The sequence below is a fragment of the Drosophila teissieri genome, chromosome X (assembly GCF_016746235.2).
Source record: "Drosophila teissieri strain GT53w chromosome X, Prin_Dtei_1.1, whole genome shotgun sequence".
Lineage (NCBI taxonomy): Eukaryota > Metazoa > Arthropoda > Insecta > Diptera > Drosophilidae > Drosophila > Drosophila teissieri.
In genome coordinates this window covers 11164060-11180052 of record NC_053034.1, presented here as the reverse complement: position 1 = coordinate 11180052, position 15993 = coordinate 11164060, and the positions used below count along the sequence as shown (strand labels likewise).

Genomic DNA, 15993 nt, shown 5'->3' with positions numbered 1-15993 from the left:
TAAATGTTGTTTTTTACCAGCCACTTAAATGGCTTAATGCGCTTAAAATTTCGTTTAAACTATAGATTTTGACATAATCTCGAAATTTGTTGCCCAATTCCGATCAATGGCAGTGCACACTTGATGGGATTATAGTCCGCTAAACAGCGTGACAAATCGCTGTGCAGCTTTTCCCACACATTCTCCAAAGATTACCATTTCCATTGGCGGTGGAGTTGATTAATCTCTACCTACCATCCACCATCTCTTTGTAATCGATCGATCAATGATATTCCGCAATAAAAACGAGTGGAAAACCGGACCGCTGAAAGAAGAGGAAAATGCTGAGTAGAGATTTTCCAGTGACCCAGTGCGTTTCCATCGATTAACTGCAGTTATACACTCTATATGCACTCCATATGCCATGGCTGCGTTAGGTGCCTTCGAATTGAGAACACTTTTAGCTATTTCGGTGCAACTTTTTGTTCATTAAGTCCCCCCATATCAGCATAGTATATATTGTACCACCTAATTGGATGACAAGTAATGAGTACATATATATGTTTTTTCCGCCGCATTGCAGCGCCAATACGCAAATGGACAACGATGTCACGCCCGTTTACCTGGCGGCGCAGGAGGGCCACTTGGAGGTGCTCAAGTTTCTGGTGCTCGAGGCCGGCGGCTCTTTGTACGTCCGTGCACGCGACGGCATGGCACCGATCCATGCCGCTTCACAAATGGGCTGCTTGGATTGCCTCAAATGGATGGTGAGTGGATGCGGTGCTCCGCTTCAAATTCGGCCTTTTAATCCGATCTGCAAGCCGCAAGCTGCAAGCTGCAAGTTGCAAGCTGCTAGTTGCAAGCTGCCAACTTGGCTGGCCATCTTGGCCAACTGCAGCCGGCAATGCGGGTCAATTGCAGCGTTAAGTGCATTGGCAAAAAATGCAGGTTGCATTGGGATTTGCCTAAAGTGAACCAAAGTAGAAAGGGTTGCATTTGTGGGATTTGTAAATATTTATTAGTTTATATTATCATCCAATTTCTAAGGAGGAATTACAAAGACTTGTAACATTTGCAATGATCTGTAAAAGAAAAAGAAAAGTTTATAGTTGGCATTACATTTTTAGTGTATAGAATCAAGACTTCATTTTTAAGTACCAACTAGCAGTTACCAATTTGGAACATTCTGAGATGCTACTTTCATTGCTTTAGATGTCTATCCTATTACTATCTTACTATTAAGGAACATGCATTAATTTCGCTCAGTGCGGCTGTGAGCCCGTTTCTTTTCGCCGCTGTCTGTGGGTCCTGTTTTTCAATAGTTTTAACGGGGTTCTCGAGTGGGATTCCCGGCCAGTTTGTCGCCAGGCCAGTGCCATTTATCAATCGGGGAATGCGTCCGATGGAGGAGGAAGCCAGTTGCCAAGATGCCAAGCAGCCAAGCAGCCAAGTAGCCAAGTTGCCAGGTAGCCAAGTAGCCAAGTGGACAAGTGTCCAAGGAGCGGAGAGAGTGGCTTATGCAAAGCCACATCTTGCAGCGCTGACAATGGCCTCCCAATAACCAGAATGCAATTTCAAGATCATCGCCAGCGGCCGTGGAAAACCGCCTTTCTAAATTGAACTAAATAGTTTCCATTATAGCCGCAACGCCTGGCGGTTGGCGGCTGGCGGCTGGCAAACCACTTTCCACATACGCAGTCTGTGAGATACTTAACTGCCGAAAGACACTGATTTGATTTAGTGGACAAGGAGTCTGCACTGCGATGGACAGCGAGGAGTGAATACCTCAACATCTTGTCAAGACATCGTGCTTTTAGTTAGATTAGCCGCAATAAACATGGCCGGCATGACAGTTGTGTTTCGAACTGAAGAGACATTGATGCATCGTTCAGTTTGGTGTGGTTTTTGCACATATCTATCATCAATTATAGTCAGTTTATAAACATCTTCATAGGTAATACAATTAATTCATTGCATACTACGCATATTTCCCCCATCAAAGGTACAAGATCAAGGTGTGGATCCCAATCTGCGGGATGGCGATGGGGCCACGCCCCTGCACTTTGCCGCCTCCCGGGGTCATCTATCCGTGGTCCGTTGGCTGCTCAATCACGGAGCCAAGTTGTCCCTCGACAAATATGGCAAGTCGCCCATCAACGATGCGGCAGAGAATCAGCAAGTTGAGGTGGGTGTTTCATCCTAGGAAATCCCTTACATATTATTAATATTTTCTCGTTCAGTGCCTCAACGTCTTGGTGCAGCACGGCACTTCGGTGGACTACAATGGCAAAAGTAGCTCACAGCGCCACAAGTCGCAGCAGCATCTGCACCACCAGCAGCAACAGCAGCAGCAACAGCAGCAGCAGCAGCAACACCTGAGCAGCAGCTGCAACTCGAACTCGAATTCCTCGAAGCAGACGAGTCGCAGCAATACGATCAAGTCCAAGTCCTCCTCGACTCTCAGCTCCGACGTGGAGCCCTTCTACCTGCATCCACCGGCCATAGCCGGCGGAGGAGCAGGCGGATCGGGAATGGGCTTGGGCATGGGCATGGGCATGAACATGGGCATGGGAATGGGCCTGGGCATCACGAGGAAGAACAGCGACGCCTTGTACTCGCAACAATCGAGGAGCTCCTCCGAGAAGCTGTACAATGGCTCGTCCTCCTTGGGTGGCAATCCGGGTGGCAACAGTTCTTCGGCAGGCGGCGGCGTTGGAGGAGGCGGTGGAGGTGGAGGTGGAGGCGGTGGCGCCCTGCTGCCCAACGATGGTTTGTATGTGAACCCGATGCGGAATGGGGGCATGTACAATACGCCCTCGCCGAATGGCAGCATCTCGGGGGAGTCGTTCTTTCTGCACGATCCGCAGGACATTATCTACAATCGGGTGCGGGATCTGTTCGTCGACTCCGATTGCAGCAGCAGTGTGAAGCAGCATGGCAAGAGCCACGCCCACCCACTGCTGCAGTCGAAGGCGGGCAATGCAATGACCATCCAGGCGGACGTCCATTCCAGCTCCAGCGGCGCGGGCAGCGGCTCCGACGAGTCCGTCTCCATCTCGTCCAGCTTCAACTCGCCCAAGCAGCCGCAGCAGCTGCGCAGCCAGAGCTTCAATCGCCACGGCAGCAGCAGCAACATCAGCAACATCAGCGCCAGCGGCAACATCAAGAGCAGCAACTACAAGCCGCACAAGGGTATGCCCAACACGCAGAATGGCGGCGGGGATCACGACTACGAGGACATCTATCTGGTGCGCGAGGAGTCGCGAAAGCATCACCAGCAGCAGCAGCAGCAGCAGCATCACCAGCAGCAACACCAGTTGCAGCAGCAACAACAGCTGCAGCACCAAGCCGTCCAGCAGCAGCAGCAGCAGCAGCAGCAACAGCAACAGCAGCTGCAACACAAATACAACGTGGGACGCTCCCGGTCGCGGGACAGTGGCTCCCATTCGCGATCGGCCAGCGCCAGCTCCACCAGGAGCACGGACATTGTGCTGCAGTACAGCAATCACGTAAGACTTCTCAGATTATTTGATGTTGCAAGTCCAAAAAGTATGCAACATAGTATTTGAAATCCGCTAAGAAACCACCAGTTATCCACCTTTCAATATGCCAAGTTAACTTCATAATTAAACTTAACTTCATATTATAATACCCCTTTCATTCTGCAGCACTTGAACAACAAGCGCAACATGAACAACGGCGGCAACATGAACAACAGCAGCAGCAACATCGCGCTGAGCAGCAGCAACAACCACAATAACAACAGCAACAACAACAACAGCCTGCTGAATCGCAATAAATCGCACTCGATCATTGGACTGCACAGCAGCAAGTACGAGTCCTCGCTGAAGGACAACTACAGCGCCAAGAACGTGAATCTGAATCTGAAGAACCAGCTCCTCAACGGCGGCATCAAGAGCGACACCTACGAGAGTGTCTGTCCGCCGGAGGACGTGGCCGAGCGGACCAAGCAGACGCACAAGAACTCCATGATCCGCAACAATCTGGCTGACATCCCGAGCAACAACAGCAACAACAACAACAACAACATCAGCGGCAGCAACAACAACATCAGCGGCATGGGCAACATGAGCGGCGGCAATCAGAGCAGCAGGAATCTGAAGCGGGTCTCCTCGGCGCCACCCATGCAGAATCTGGCCGTGGGTGAGTACAGATAACCTGAAAAGATAACTGACAAGAAATCTTTACAAATATTGGATTATTTTCCAATCCTGCAGTTAATGGACCACCGCCACCACCACTGCCACCGCCATTGAGGGCACCAGTGCAGCAGCAACGCGGCAACTTGAGTGCCGAGCAACCGAACAGCCTGAGTGGCTGCAATGGCATCTACATGAAGAATGCCACCAATGCCAATGGCAATGGAGCTCCTCCGCCAGTTCCAGCGCCCAATCCCGTGGCCACCGAGGCGGTCGACTCGGATTCGGGACTCGAAGTGGTCGAGGAGCCGAGCTTGAGGCCATCGGAACTGGTGCGCGGCAACCACAATCGCACCATGTCCACCATATCGGGTGAGTGCTTTGATCTTATGATCTATGATCTATGATCTATGGTCTATGGTCTATGGTCTATGGTCTATGATCTATGATCTATGATAGTTAAATAGGAAAAGCTCAAATGATTTGTGTAGTCTACTTTGAAATTCACTTTGAATATCACTCCAGGAGCACCATAATCATTGATTAACTGATTGATTAAAGCCAGGTCTTTGAACCCCGTGATTTTTGTGCGGGGGTTCCGCATCGTCGATGGCTTGTGACCACTGACTGTCCACTGTCCACTTGTCTAGTTGTCCACTTGTCCGGCTGATTGATCAATTAGGGGAAATTCGCCAGTCATGTTCGGCTGATAAAGGGGAAAAGTGCCTGTGCCTGTGACTGTGAAGTGCCCTGCAGTGAGAAATGACAGAAACGAGTTATCCGAGGAGGAGAACCTGATTGAATGGGATAATGGTTACATCTTGATTGAAGTGTTGGCTTTCAAGCCATGTGAGCAAATGGCTGTGCGCACAAAGCCATACAAATAATGTCGTCACTTTGCAAAATATTATGATTGATTAGGGGCTACGGCAAGCAATTTCTCCTTATTTCAACAAATTCAGCTTGCAGTTTGCAGTTTGCAGTTTGGCTATCAATGCTTTCAGGTGACGCCTTTAGCTCATTAGCCAAAAATCGAAATGGTCGTTTTCCTAGTCGATTTGCAGAAGGCCAAAGACAATAACCCCTCATTATCACACAATAAATATCGGGTATTTACTTAATTGCAAAAATAGGCGTAACTACACAAGCAAAAACAGAAAAAAACAAGTGAAAAATGCGAATAATACCTGCCATGTTTGACATGTGTTGGCTCCGATTTTCCATTTGTTAATTGCCCATTATGTCCGATGGGGCAGGAGAAAAGCAATGGAGAGAGGCCTTAATTGAGCCGACGTTCGCACGATGAGGCGGCAGAGATCCGTGGAAAATGTGGCCGAAACAAAGAAGTGGAAGTCGGCGGGCTCCGTGCTGCAAAAGTTAAAAAGTGAAAAAGTGGAAGTGCCAGCGATGAAAACAATCCCAGCCACTTGACTGCCGCATGGGGCACAAGTCATGGGATATGAGCTACACTCCGCGAAATGCCTTGGCTCTTATGTTTTTCAAAGCCCAGCTATGTAAGTCAAAAGTGAGTGAGAAAAGCTTTTACGCTGAAGAACAATATGTCCTCTATAGAATATATTACTTTGGTCTATATTGAAAAATCTTCAAATTATAAAAGGTATAAAATAACATCATAATATACCGTAGTATATGCTACTTCATATAAATTTGATGCCAAATGTGGCTTCTTGATAAACAGACTTACTGTCAAATTGAATGGGTTGGGAATCGCTGAAGAACAAATACAAATTCGTAAAGTACCCCCAACTTTTTTCGAGTGCCTCCAGCCTACAACATTGCCCATTGTCGTTGGGTTAGAGGCCTTCAAAATGTATACATATGTGTATGCCATATACCCACAGTGGACATTCGCGATGAGGAAGCAATTTGGCGACCAACGAGCCACCACCCGCACCACCGCCCACATGGGGGGCACGCCCACTCCGCCCACTCCGCCTCCTCCGCCCACTCCGCCTCCTGGCAATCGGCTCGTGGATCTTCGCATCTGCCAACTGCGAAACTTTTACCCACGAAAGTGAACGTGTTTCTGCGAAGCGGCCTCTCTCGTGTCTCCACTGCGATCCGTCGTCATGGTCTTGGGTGAATAACTTTGGCGATGGCTTGAACCCAGTTCAGGCTGCCAACGGAGCTCGCCCAGGCAACATCGTCACCCGAGTCGAGAGTCGCGACTTTTCCAACGCAGTTTTTCGACTTTTCCGGCCGTCAATAGCGGCATTAACCATACTAATAATGTGCTCTGATTGAAAGTGGCAAATACAGAATGAATATGCTGGGCTCGGTTAAGATGCACAAGAACTCGCGCCGGAACTACTTCACGCTCAGCTTCCATCGGTTCGATATTTTCCGGTGTAAGTGCTGCCACAAGGAATCGGTGTTATAAATAATCGAAAACCTAGTAAAGTGCATTTATTTGAAGTTTCGCTGTGATCTAAATGTGTGCCCTTTTGTTAAGTGGTTAAGTGGCTTTCATTCAACATCCTTTAATGGCTTCAAAAGAAATTCTACTACATTTCACGATTGTTAACAAGCGAGTTAATTATATTAAACAGTTGTTACTTTTGTGTTACTTGAAGTACTTCTTGTGTACTGTGCAAGTTGCAACACTTGCTAGTTAACTTACAATGTGTTTTTTTACAACATTCGAAGCTAGTAAAGTATTGTAAACAGAGTTCGGTTTCATCATACATAAATTGAACTAATATTTAAATATATTATATTATTTAATACCCACAGTTTTCCAATGCATAAAATGATATTTAATGTTTCAAGCTGAATATTATGCAATACCACTTATATTGGAAATGATTTAATATCTATGATATTATCCTAGCCAAAATAGTCAGCACTAAAACTAATTTTGTGGGCACCTTGCAAGTGCCAAACCACCTGAATCAGTTTACAAAATATGTAGATACCATCAGGATCAGGCATTGCACTCGTAAAACTGCCAACGAAACCGAACTGGACATCAACTGCAATTTCGAATTTCACCGCGAACTTGACAAGTACAAGCCGCTTTTTGCTCTGCACAAATTAAATGATAAAATGTGTGGGGACATGTGGAAAAATGTGCATTTCGTTAGCTCGCCGGAGTTGGGGTATTTTTTGCTCAAATCGATTGAATAAATTCAATGCAAACTGGCTGGACTCGATTGCGATTGTGGTCTTGGCCATAAGAGTGCAGCCATGAATCTGCACCACCGCCATCGTCTCGGCAAAGACCACGTAATGATCGCCGTGGAAACGGGTTAGCAAAAGGCCGTGAAAGTTGGGGACCCGATGCGATCGGGTTTAGATGGTAGATGGTGTTTGGCCAATTAACCGGCTGCCTGCAAATTGAATGCAGCAGGGTGACTTCCATGGAAACGGCGGCTAATTCAATTTTTATGGCGATACTCCCACGAAGATGTCGGCGGCAAACTTGTAGTATTCTTCCGTGTCTGGGCATATTAATCCAACTATAGATGAGATTTCCCAGGAAGCGCGGCGAGCTTTCCATCAAATCTGAGCTAGATCAAGGGGCACAACAAGGAAAGACATTGGATGGGGGCACTTGAATATTTTGTTCCCATAATTAGGTTCACACGCCAGGTTCGGCAACCCAATCTCCAGTTCATGTTCTACTCAATCATGTGTGGGCTTTTGGGCCACGTTTACTTATCTTCTGTAGACTTTCTTATCTCAGAAACCCTTAAGTTGGCCCCTTATCGCCAGACATTTTGGCCTGCTCCTTTGAGATACCCGATTACATATGCCTGTAACTACCATTTAGTTATCATTCAACTCATTAAACTAAAGCACTTCAGTGTGCGTGGTTTTTGGATTTGAGATTTTGAAGTTTGATTATCACTCAATCGTACAACCGAAAATATGAATATTTCAAATAAAGCTAAGCCAGCCAAGTAAATAATAAATCATCGATTTGAAAAATAAGTATATTAGGATATGATTATTACAGTTCCACAAATGAGCATTGGTTTCAAATCAGTTGCATTCCCATATGCAGCACTCATTTCCCATTTCTCTGCTCTATACTTCCACCCGAAAGTAATTCATTTGATTCACTTGTGCGAGTGCTCGTATTTTTATATGCAACTGGGTTGCAGCTCCATCTCCTCGCAAATCTCCGTCTGGTGAAAGGCGCCTACGCAGCGATCCATTGTGTTTGGGCTTTTCGTAGTTTCGTATTTTTTATATTTTCGTATTTTCTTATTTTCTTCAGCACATTTGCTGTAGTTTATTCGCTGGCTGCTCAAGTTAGCATGACCAGCGTCAGACTGCTGATAACTGCTAACCCACAAAACTCATAAATAAATTGGTTCAATTCCAGCGAACAAGAAAGCCAAGCTGCTCAATGCCAGCAGCACCAATGGTAGCTCCATTGCCGCCACTTCCGAGGACTCCCACTCCCACTCCCGATCCGGAGGAGCTGCCCATGCTGCCAATGCTGCGGCGGCCAATGCCCATTACTATGGCTACTCGGAGGGCGTCAAAAGCCAGAGGAGCAATGGCAATCCCAATGGAGGTGGTGTCAACTATCCCAGTCATCCCAGTCATCCCAATCAGCCGCACTACGCGACTGGGCAGCCGCATCAGTACACGCCCAGCCTGTACGGAGGTGGCTCCTCCGCCGAGGATCACTACGAGCTCACCCAGCAGCAGCAGCTGCAGCAGCAGCAGATCTATGGGGAGGCCCACATGGCTGGGGGACAGCGGACGGGCGGACCCAATCTGGTCAACAAGCAGCTGGTGCTGCCTTTTGTGCCGCCCAGTTTTCCCAATAAATCACAAGACGGCGTCACGCATCTCATCAAGCCGTCCGAGTATCTCAAGAGCATCAGCATCGACAAGCGTTCGTGTCCATCCTCCGCCCGGTGAGTACTCCTAGTAGTAGTGTATATATATATATATATATATATATATATATATATGTACATATGTATATATCCTCCATCCTCTGACTTTCAATTAGCACATGGCAGCCGATTTAATTTGGCTGAACATCTCGTGCAGCGGCTTTTTATAATTAGTATCGGCGGTACAGTTGCCTCGCCTCAATTAGCCAAAATCCGAGCACAAAAACAACCAAAACAACAACAAAAACCAACAACAAAAACCAACAACAAAAAAACATATAAAATAAGATACATGGCTTCAAAGACGCTTGGCTGCCGCTGGGCAATTAGCAGCTAGCAGCTGGCTAGATCTCTGTGCTGCGCCACATTTTCCAGCGGGAAAATCGCTGAGGAAACTATAGCTAGATTTTCATTGTCCAACGCAAGTGAACTTGAAAACTACAGCTGGAAGGCCTGCAGAGGAAGCCAGCTGCGCAGCACTGAAAGCCACTTCCTCTGCCGCTCAAGAGTGCATGAAATTTTATGCGTGCCACTTTGCGGCCTGCCACTTTTCTTGCCACAGTTGCGATGTTGCAGCTGCCACTGCAACTCAGTTGCAATCCGAAGATGATACTGCGCACACGACACGCCTGGCGCAGGTCCGCTCAACGCTCAACGCTCATCGCTCAGCTCCCACTGCCCACTGCCCACTGACCACCACCCAACCCCATCCCCATCCCATCGCATCTCCCAGCTGCCCTCTGCCAACTGCCATTTTTGCGGTGAAAGTAGCCAAGATCTCTGCCTATAATCCAACGCTTTTCCCCATCTGTTCCACCAACAGCTCCACGGACACGGAGGACTACATGCAGATACAGATCGCCCAGCAGCAGCAGGTGCACCACTCGCAGCTCCACTCGCAGCATCCGCAGTCGCATCCGCACCAGCACCAGCACCAGCACCACCCCCATCCGCATCCACATCCGCACCATCCCCACCAGCTGCATGGAATGGGCGAGCAGCCACCGTTGCCGCCACCACCGCCGCCGCTGCCACACGGCATGTTGCCCCCACAACCGCCGATGGGTCCGCCGATGGGCGTGGCAGGCGGCCAGGATGCCACCATGTCTGGCAAGGCGCACAAGCCGAAGAAGCCGCACGGATCGGCACCCAATAGCCAGGACACGGCCACCAGGAAGCAGCACCAGCCACTCTCGGCCATCTCCATTCAGGATCTGAACAGTGTCCAGGTGAGCAATTGAAGTGAATCAAAAGAATGGTGCCAAATCGGCAAGGATAATAGTACTAACTAACTCTTACCCAACCCAATCTCCGCCAGCTGCGCCGCACGGACACACAGAAGGTGCCGAAGCCCTACCAGATGCCAGCGCGCAGCCTGAGCATGCAGTGCCTGACCTCCAGCACGGAAACGTATCTCAAGTCCGACCTGATTGCCGAGCTGAAGATCTCCAAGGACATACCGGGCATCAAGAAGATGAAGGTGGAGCAGCAGATGGCCAGCCGCATGGACTCGGAACACTACATGGAGATCACCAAGCAGTTCTCGGGCAACAACTACGTGGACCAGGTGAGTTTTGGCCATTGGCCATGGTGCCAGCTGAAACCGAAGCGAACGGTGGCTAAGAGGCGGCTCAAAGATCTACTTGCAGATACCGGAACGGGACCAGGCCGGCAACGCCATACCGGACTGGAAGCGCCAGATGATGGCCAAGAAGGCGGCCGAGCGGGCCAAGAAGGACTTTGAGGAGCGCATGGCCCAGGAGGCGGAGTCACGCCGCCTCTCCCAGATTCCCCAGTGGAAGCGGGATCTGTTGGCGCGACGCGAGGAGACGGAGAACAAGCTGAAGTAAGTGGGTGTAGTGGCTAGTGGGGAGTCTCCTGACCCCTGGCCTCAATTGTCTGACCTTCTTCTAGGGCGGCCATCTACACGCCCAAGGTGGAGGAGAACAACCGGGTGGCGGACACCTGGCGGCTGAAGAACCGCGCCATGTCCATCGACAACATCAACATCAATCTGGCCGGCATGGAGCAGCACTACCAGCAGATCCAGTTCCAGCAGCAACACCAACAGCAGCTCCAGCAGCAGCAGCTGCAGCATCACCTCCAGTTGGGCAACAAGGAGAACCATGGCGATCCCAAGGCTGCTGAGCAGGATCAGGAGCACGGCACTGGCGGTGTCGGTGTTGGTGGCGTCGTGGGTAACGCTAACGGAGGCCAGGAGCTCATGGAACCGTCGGAGGGCAGCCAGGGACACGCCGAGGAGGAGGAGGACAACATCATTCCATGGCGCGCCCAGCTGCGCAAGACCAACAGCCGCCTCAGCCTGATCTGAAGCATCCACACATCCACATATCCACACATCCAGACTTACCCTAAGAAAAGAAAATGAAATCCATTCTATCAATCGACTCTTAAGCGGTGCATTTTTTTTTTGTTTTTTTTTTGTCGATTAACTTAAAGCTTAATGTGCAATTATAATGATCAAGAGAAACCCTAAATATAAAACGCATAAAACCTACGCCTAAGCTCTAGCTACTTACATTGTACTATATGCATTATCATAACCCGTACTTTTACACCTAATTGTATTCCATGTTTTTTTTTTGTCGGCAAAACGAAGAAAGTTTTTATTCCTAGTGGGCAGTGCAGTATCGCAAGGCGAATCAAACGTATACATATATACCTAATCTTAGCTGCTGTCCTTGAGTTCTATTTCGGTGTTGTATTTTTTATCATTTCTACTCTCTATTATTTGACTTATGTTATTTTTTTTGTGTTCTTGTGACTCGGCTTGAATTTATTTAGTACTGGAATTAATTTAATTGATCGGTTAAGCATTTTTTTATTGTTATTTGTTTTTATATACGCGGCTCAAACAATATTACTTTTAATTACATACATACACGAATACATACTGCATCCATGAATGAAAATGCGAACGAATGAATCAATAAATACATATATATATAATTTAAAACTACCCATTTTGGCCTTTTAACTTGGCCAACTTGTTGACTCCTAATCAAGAAAAGAAAGAAGGCATCTGCTTTGCTCAAAATTTCATTGCTTTATTGCCAATTTATGTCATGCTGGCGATGCAGACATTGATGTTGGGCACGAAGGCGTTGCAGCCATCGACCACCTTCTTGGTGGCATCCACGTAGCAGGAGGAGGTGTTGAAGGGCAGAGCGGCGCCCTGCTTGATCATCGTGTTCATGCGGCGGACCAGGGACATGGTGGCGCAGAAGGCCTTCAGGGTGCAGCGTGCGAAGCTCTTGGTGGAGGAGACGACGCCCCTGGTGGTGGTGGTGGTGGTGTCGGTGGTCTTGGCGGCGCACAGTTCGGACCTCAAGTTGAGGATCTTGTTGCTGGTGACGATCATCTGCTTGGCATTGTTGAGCATGGCCTGCACGTCCTTGGGAATGTTGCCGGTGCAGGTGGCCAAGTCGTCCACGTAGCCGGTGCAGGTGAGCAGCACATTGGCCACCTCCTCGATGATGCACTTGGTGCCGTTGATGCCCTTGTAGCCAGCCACCAGAACCTTGCGGCACGACGAAATGAAGCCGAACTGCTCGATGCCCATGAACTCATCCTCCAATGCCATTATCTCCTCGGCGTAGAGCTCCTCGAGCTCGGCATCGGTGTAGGCCTCGAAGTCCTCGAAGGCACCCACGGCATTGGCCTACAAGAAGTTGCGAAATGGTTTCTCTTAATAACACCTTAGATCAGGGAATAGTTGTCCAAATATCCGTTTCTTAGTATCACAAGGATATACAAAATAACAGCACACAGAACTTTGTAAAAAAAAAAAGATTAAAAAAATAGACTGCTTTAAGCGACGATTCTTGTTTTTTGAGTATTGTGACACTTTTTGGATTTTTGTAAACTTTTCTTCAGAAGATTGAGCCTGGGCGGTGTGTCCTGGCCACCGACTGACTTACGTTGGCGGTGGTCAGGAGGAAGCTGGCGGAGGCCACGACCAGGAGACAGATGTTGAGCACTTTCATGTTGCTGGTGGATTATTTCGCTGGCGAATGTTTGGTGACCGATCCGTGGGGTTTGTTTATATAGAAGATCGGCCGCGGCCATATCAGTTGAGTGGCGATCCGGAGGTCCGATTCGCACATACACTTTGGCAAGCCAATGGGCCAGCGATATGTATATTTTAATTAAACCCTCACCCAAAGTCCGAAACTAATTTGGCAGTATCTATGCAGCGTGGACACACAAAGGGAGATAGCCAGATAATCAGATGGCCAGATTGGCCGGGACTTCCTCAGGTGGGTGGTGTCGATCAGAGATCTGCACTCTGACACTCTATTTGCGGCAAGAACAAACACCCTGTATTCATAAAATTTGCATGGCTGGAAGCGAGACGGTCTCAGAAATGAAGGGTTAAAGGGAACACCCAAGAAAAAGGTTGTGCACATGTGGTGGCGTTTTGATGTTTCTAATGTCTTAACAAAAAACCATCTTATATATTATTAAATAATATTTATACTTAATTAACACTACTCTATTTCCATTGTTCTAGCTGGCATTCAAAGGGAAATTATAAAACTATAAGTAAGATTGCTGAAAGTATTACGTTACATTGAAAGGAAATAATGATTAATACTAAATACCAAATAATACTAAATAATACTAAGTTCTAACTACTAAATAATACTAAATAATACTAAATACTAAATAATACTAAATACTTAATACTAAATAATACCAAAATATAGGTGCCCTCCTCTGCGCTTCTCAAAAGTCCTACGTAAGCAACCAACTTTTTCGATCAATTTTTTTAAATACTAATTGTGAGTGAGTGGTGCAGTGATATATGATATATGGCAGCAGAGGATATCAATAGTGTGATTTCGACCTACTGGAGGAAGGGCCTGAGCTAGCTATTTTCCAGGAGCTACAACCAGCTGTCAGCTGTGACGTGGAAAGAGCTTGAGGAAAGGGGTGAGTACCTGGGGGGAAATGGAGAGGGAACTTTCTGACTACATTTCTAATACATTTATAAAGTTAAATATGGTAAGCCAGTATTCAAAAATGTAACAACGCAAATAATATATAAAAAATAAATGTCTATTTCGTGTTGTTTAAATTTTTTTTAAATTAAAATTTGTATGTACGGTGTGGGTGGCACCCGACACTCAAATTTGTTGAGTGTGATTAGGGTGGCAAAAAATGGCACCCAGTTCTGTGGTGCCGATGCCGCCAGCACTGGAAGATCCCCCAGATAGGCATTCTCAAGTGTCGATGCTGCACCTGCACAATCGCTGGTGGACTGTTGCTCCTGGGAAACAGAGGGTATTCTATTTTAGAGACGTTTATCAAAACAAAACCCTTGGAAAAGTCCCCTATCTACGCTGTCAACGTCCGTCCAGCTGACAGCTGTTGAATATTTAAAGTGGTTTAAAAATAAATTAGAAATAAGCATGAGTATTAACATCATTTGAAGTATCAAACGTATGGAAAACGTATTATAGTACCAATTAATGCCGCCTTATCTGCAAACATTGCTCATGGCTGAAATGGAAATCTAGTGGCCCTAGGTTAAGGTGATCATATCTGCCGAGAAATGTTGTTTTTGTCACACTTCCATTTTTATCAATTCCATCCATAGTGATAGAAAGTACACTTGTACTAGGATTTTTTTAGAGGCACTATATTTATGGTTAAGCGTAACTAAACATATTTAGTTTTACCTCTTTAACTATTTTACCTTGTTGTTGTCATATGATATGATATCAATTATGCATAATATAAATTGTGATTGCAATAGGAATGATGTACTTGTTACATTCCATTCAACAGATTGGTCAGATATATCCCAAATAAAATTATATAAAATTATATAAAATATAATTGAAGAATAGTATCTTATAGTATCCTCTAATCAAAATAAGTAACAACCAAAAATTGTGTTAACACTGATTTTTATTGAATGCTCGAATCGATGGTGGTCACTGGGCCCCTAAGAAGTCAGCTGGGAGCAGCTGATGATGTTCTGGGGAAAGGCGGTGTAGTAGGTGGTCAGGGTGTTGACTGCATCGGAGACACAGGCGACGGCATTGGGACCGGTCTGGGGGATCTTCTTGGCCAGATTGATGGCATTGTCCACTTGCTTCTTCAGGGACCACACCTTGCGCAGGGTCTTCACAAAGCAGCTGCCGGTGACCTTGGCCTGCTCGTCGTCCGTCTGGGGGCAAGTGTTCGACCTGAGATTGATGAGGTCGTTGCAGGTGCTGAGGATCTTCTTGTTGGCGTTGATCAGGTTGGTCACATCCTTGCTGGCGCTGACGCCGCACACGACCACGTCCGTGTTGAACTGCGTGGCACTGTCCTCGATGCCCGCCACCCACTTGAGGATGCAGTTGAGTCCCTTGATGCTGCGCAGCGCGATCTTCAGGGATTTGTAGGTCGTACTCCGCAAGCTGAAGTCCTCCACCTCCAGGCTGCCATCGGTCACATCGTCCAGTTCTGGCGAGGCGTCCAGCGCGATGGGAACAGGCTTCACGAATGCATTTACCTGGAACATAAATAATTGCCACTATTACGCAAGAAATTTGTGTTTTCCATTGCAAAACTTACGCAGAGCAGGCCCAGAGCCAAAATAAGAATGGTATACTTCATGTTGTCGTTGTTTTTAGTCAACTATTGGAAACCTTTTCCGATGGCTTCCTTTTATATCGCTGCGTTTTTTAACCCTCTACGTGTCACGTACGACTTGCACATTCAAAAACTCGAGATACCTTACTAACATATACCTTCATAAGGCTTTTTTCCAGCACCAACTTTATCATAACTAATGTTATTTCCAGGAGGATATTAAATTAGATTTTTTGTACTGGCATTATAGATACATACATCCCAGTTTTTGCATTCATTTCAGGTGTTAACAAAGAGGGTTAAGACTAAATGGAACTTGAGCCAGTCACATTGGCGCTCTGATAACGCTTAAGCCAATTGATCAATTG

General features: G+C 47.1%; 3 protein-coding genes across 4 annotated transcripts in view; 1 reads left to right on the top strand and 2 right to left on the bottom strand.

Moving 5' to 3' along the window:
• The window catches only part of LOC122623151 (putative uncharacterized protein DDB_G0293878), a 31525-nt gene extending 19722 nt beyond the window's left edge, over positions 1-11803 (top strand). For both annotated transcript variants that reach the window (XM_043802127.1, XM_043802128.1), the window contains 10 exons: positions 563-746; positions 1982-2164; positions 2220-3488; positions 3648-4143; positions 4218-4511; positions 8491-9034; positions 9840-10245; positions 10335-10583; positions 10654-10862; positions 10931-11803. In XM_043802127.1, the coding sequence (XP_043658062.1) occupies positions 563-746; positions 1982-2164; positions 2220-3488; positions 3648-4143; positions 4218-4511; positions 8491-9034; positions 9840-10245; positions 10335-10583; positions 10654-10862; positions 10931-11348 (4252 nt within the window). In that variant the 3' untranslated portion in view covers positions 11349-11803. The remainder of the gene's footprint in view (positions 1-562; positions 747-1981; positions 2165-2219; positions 3489-3647; positions 4144-4217; positions 4512-8490; positions 9035-9839; positions 10246-10334; positions 10584-10653; positions 10863-10930) is intronic.
• Positions 11804-12095: 292 nt separating this feature from the next.
• On the bottom strand, positions 12096-13023 carry LOC122624888. Its single transcript, XM_043804648.1, has 2 exons — positions 12958-13023; positions 12096-12698 (listed from the first exon to the last, which is right to left on the bottom strand). The coding sequence occupies exons 1-2, from the start codon at positions 13021-13023 to the stop codon at positions 12096-12098; spliced, it is 669 nt and encodes a 222-aa protein (XP_043660583.1).
• Positions 13024-14935: 1912 nt separating this feature from the next.
• Positions 14936-15718, bottom strand: LOC122624616. The gene is made up of 2 exons (XM_043804270.1): positions 15608-15718; positions 14936-15545 (listed from the first exon to the last, which is right to left on the bottom strand). Exons 1-2 carry the CDS (start codon positions 15647-15649, stop codon positions 14991-14993), a joined length of 597 nt encoding a protein of 198 aa, XP_043660205.1. The 5' UTR covers positions 15650-15718; the 3' UTR covers positions 14936-14990.
• Between the last annotated feature and the right edge of the window lie 275 nt (positions 15719-15993).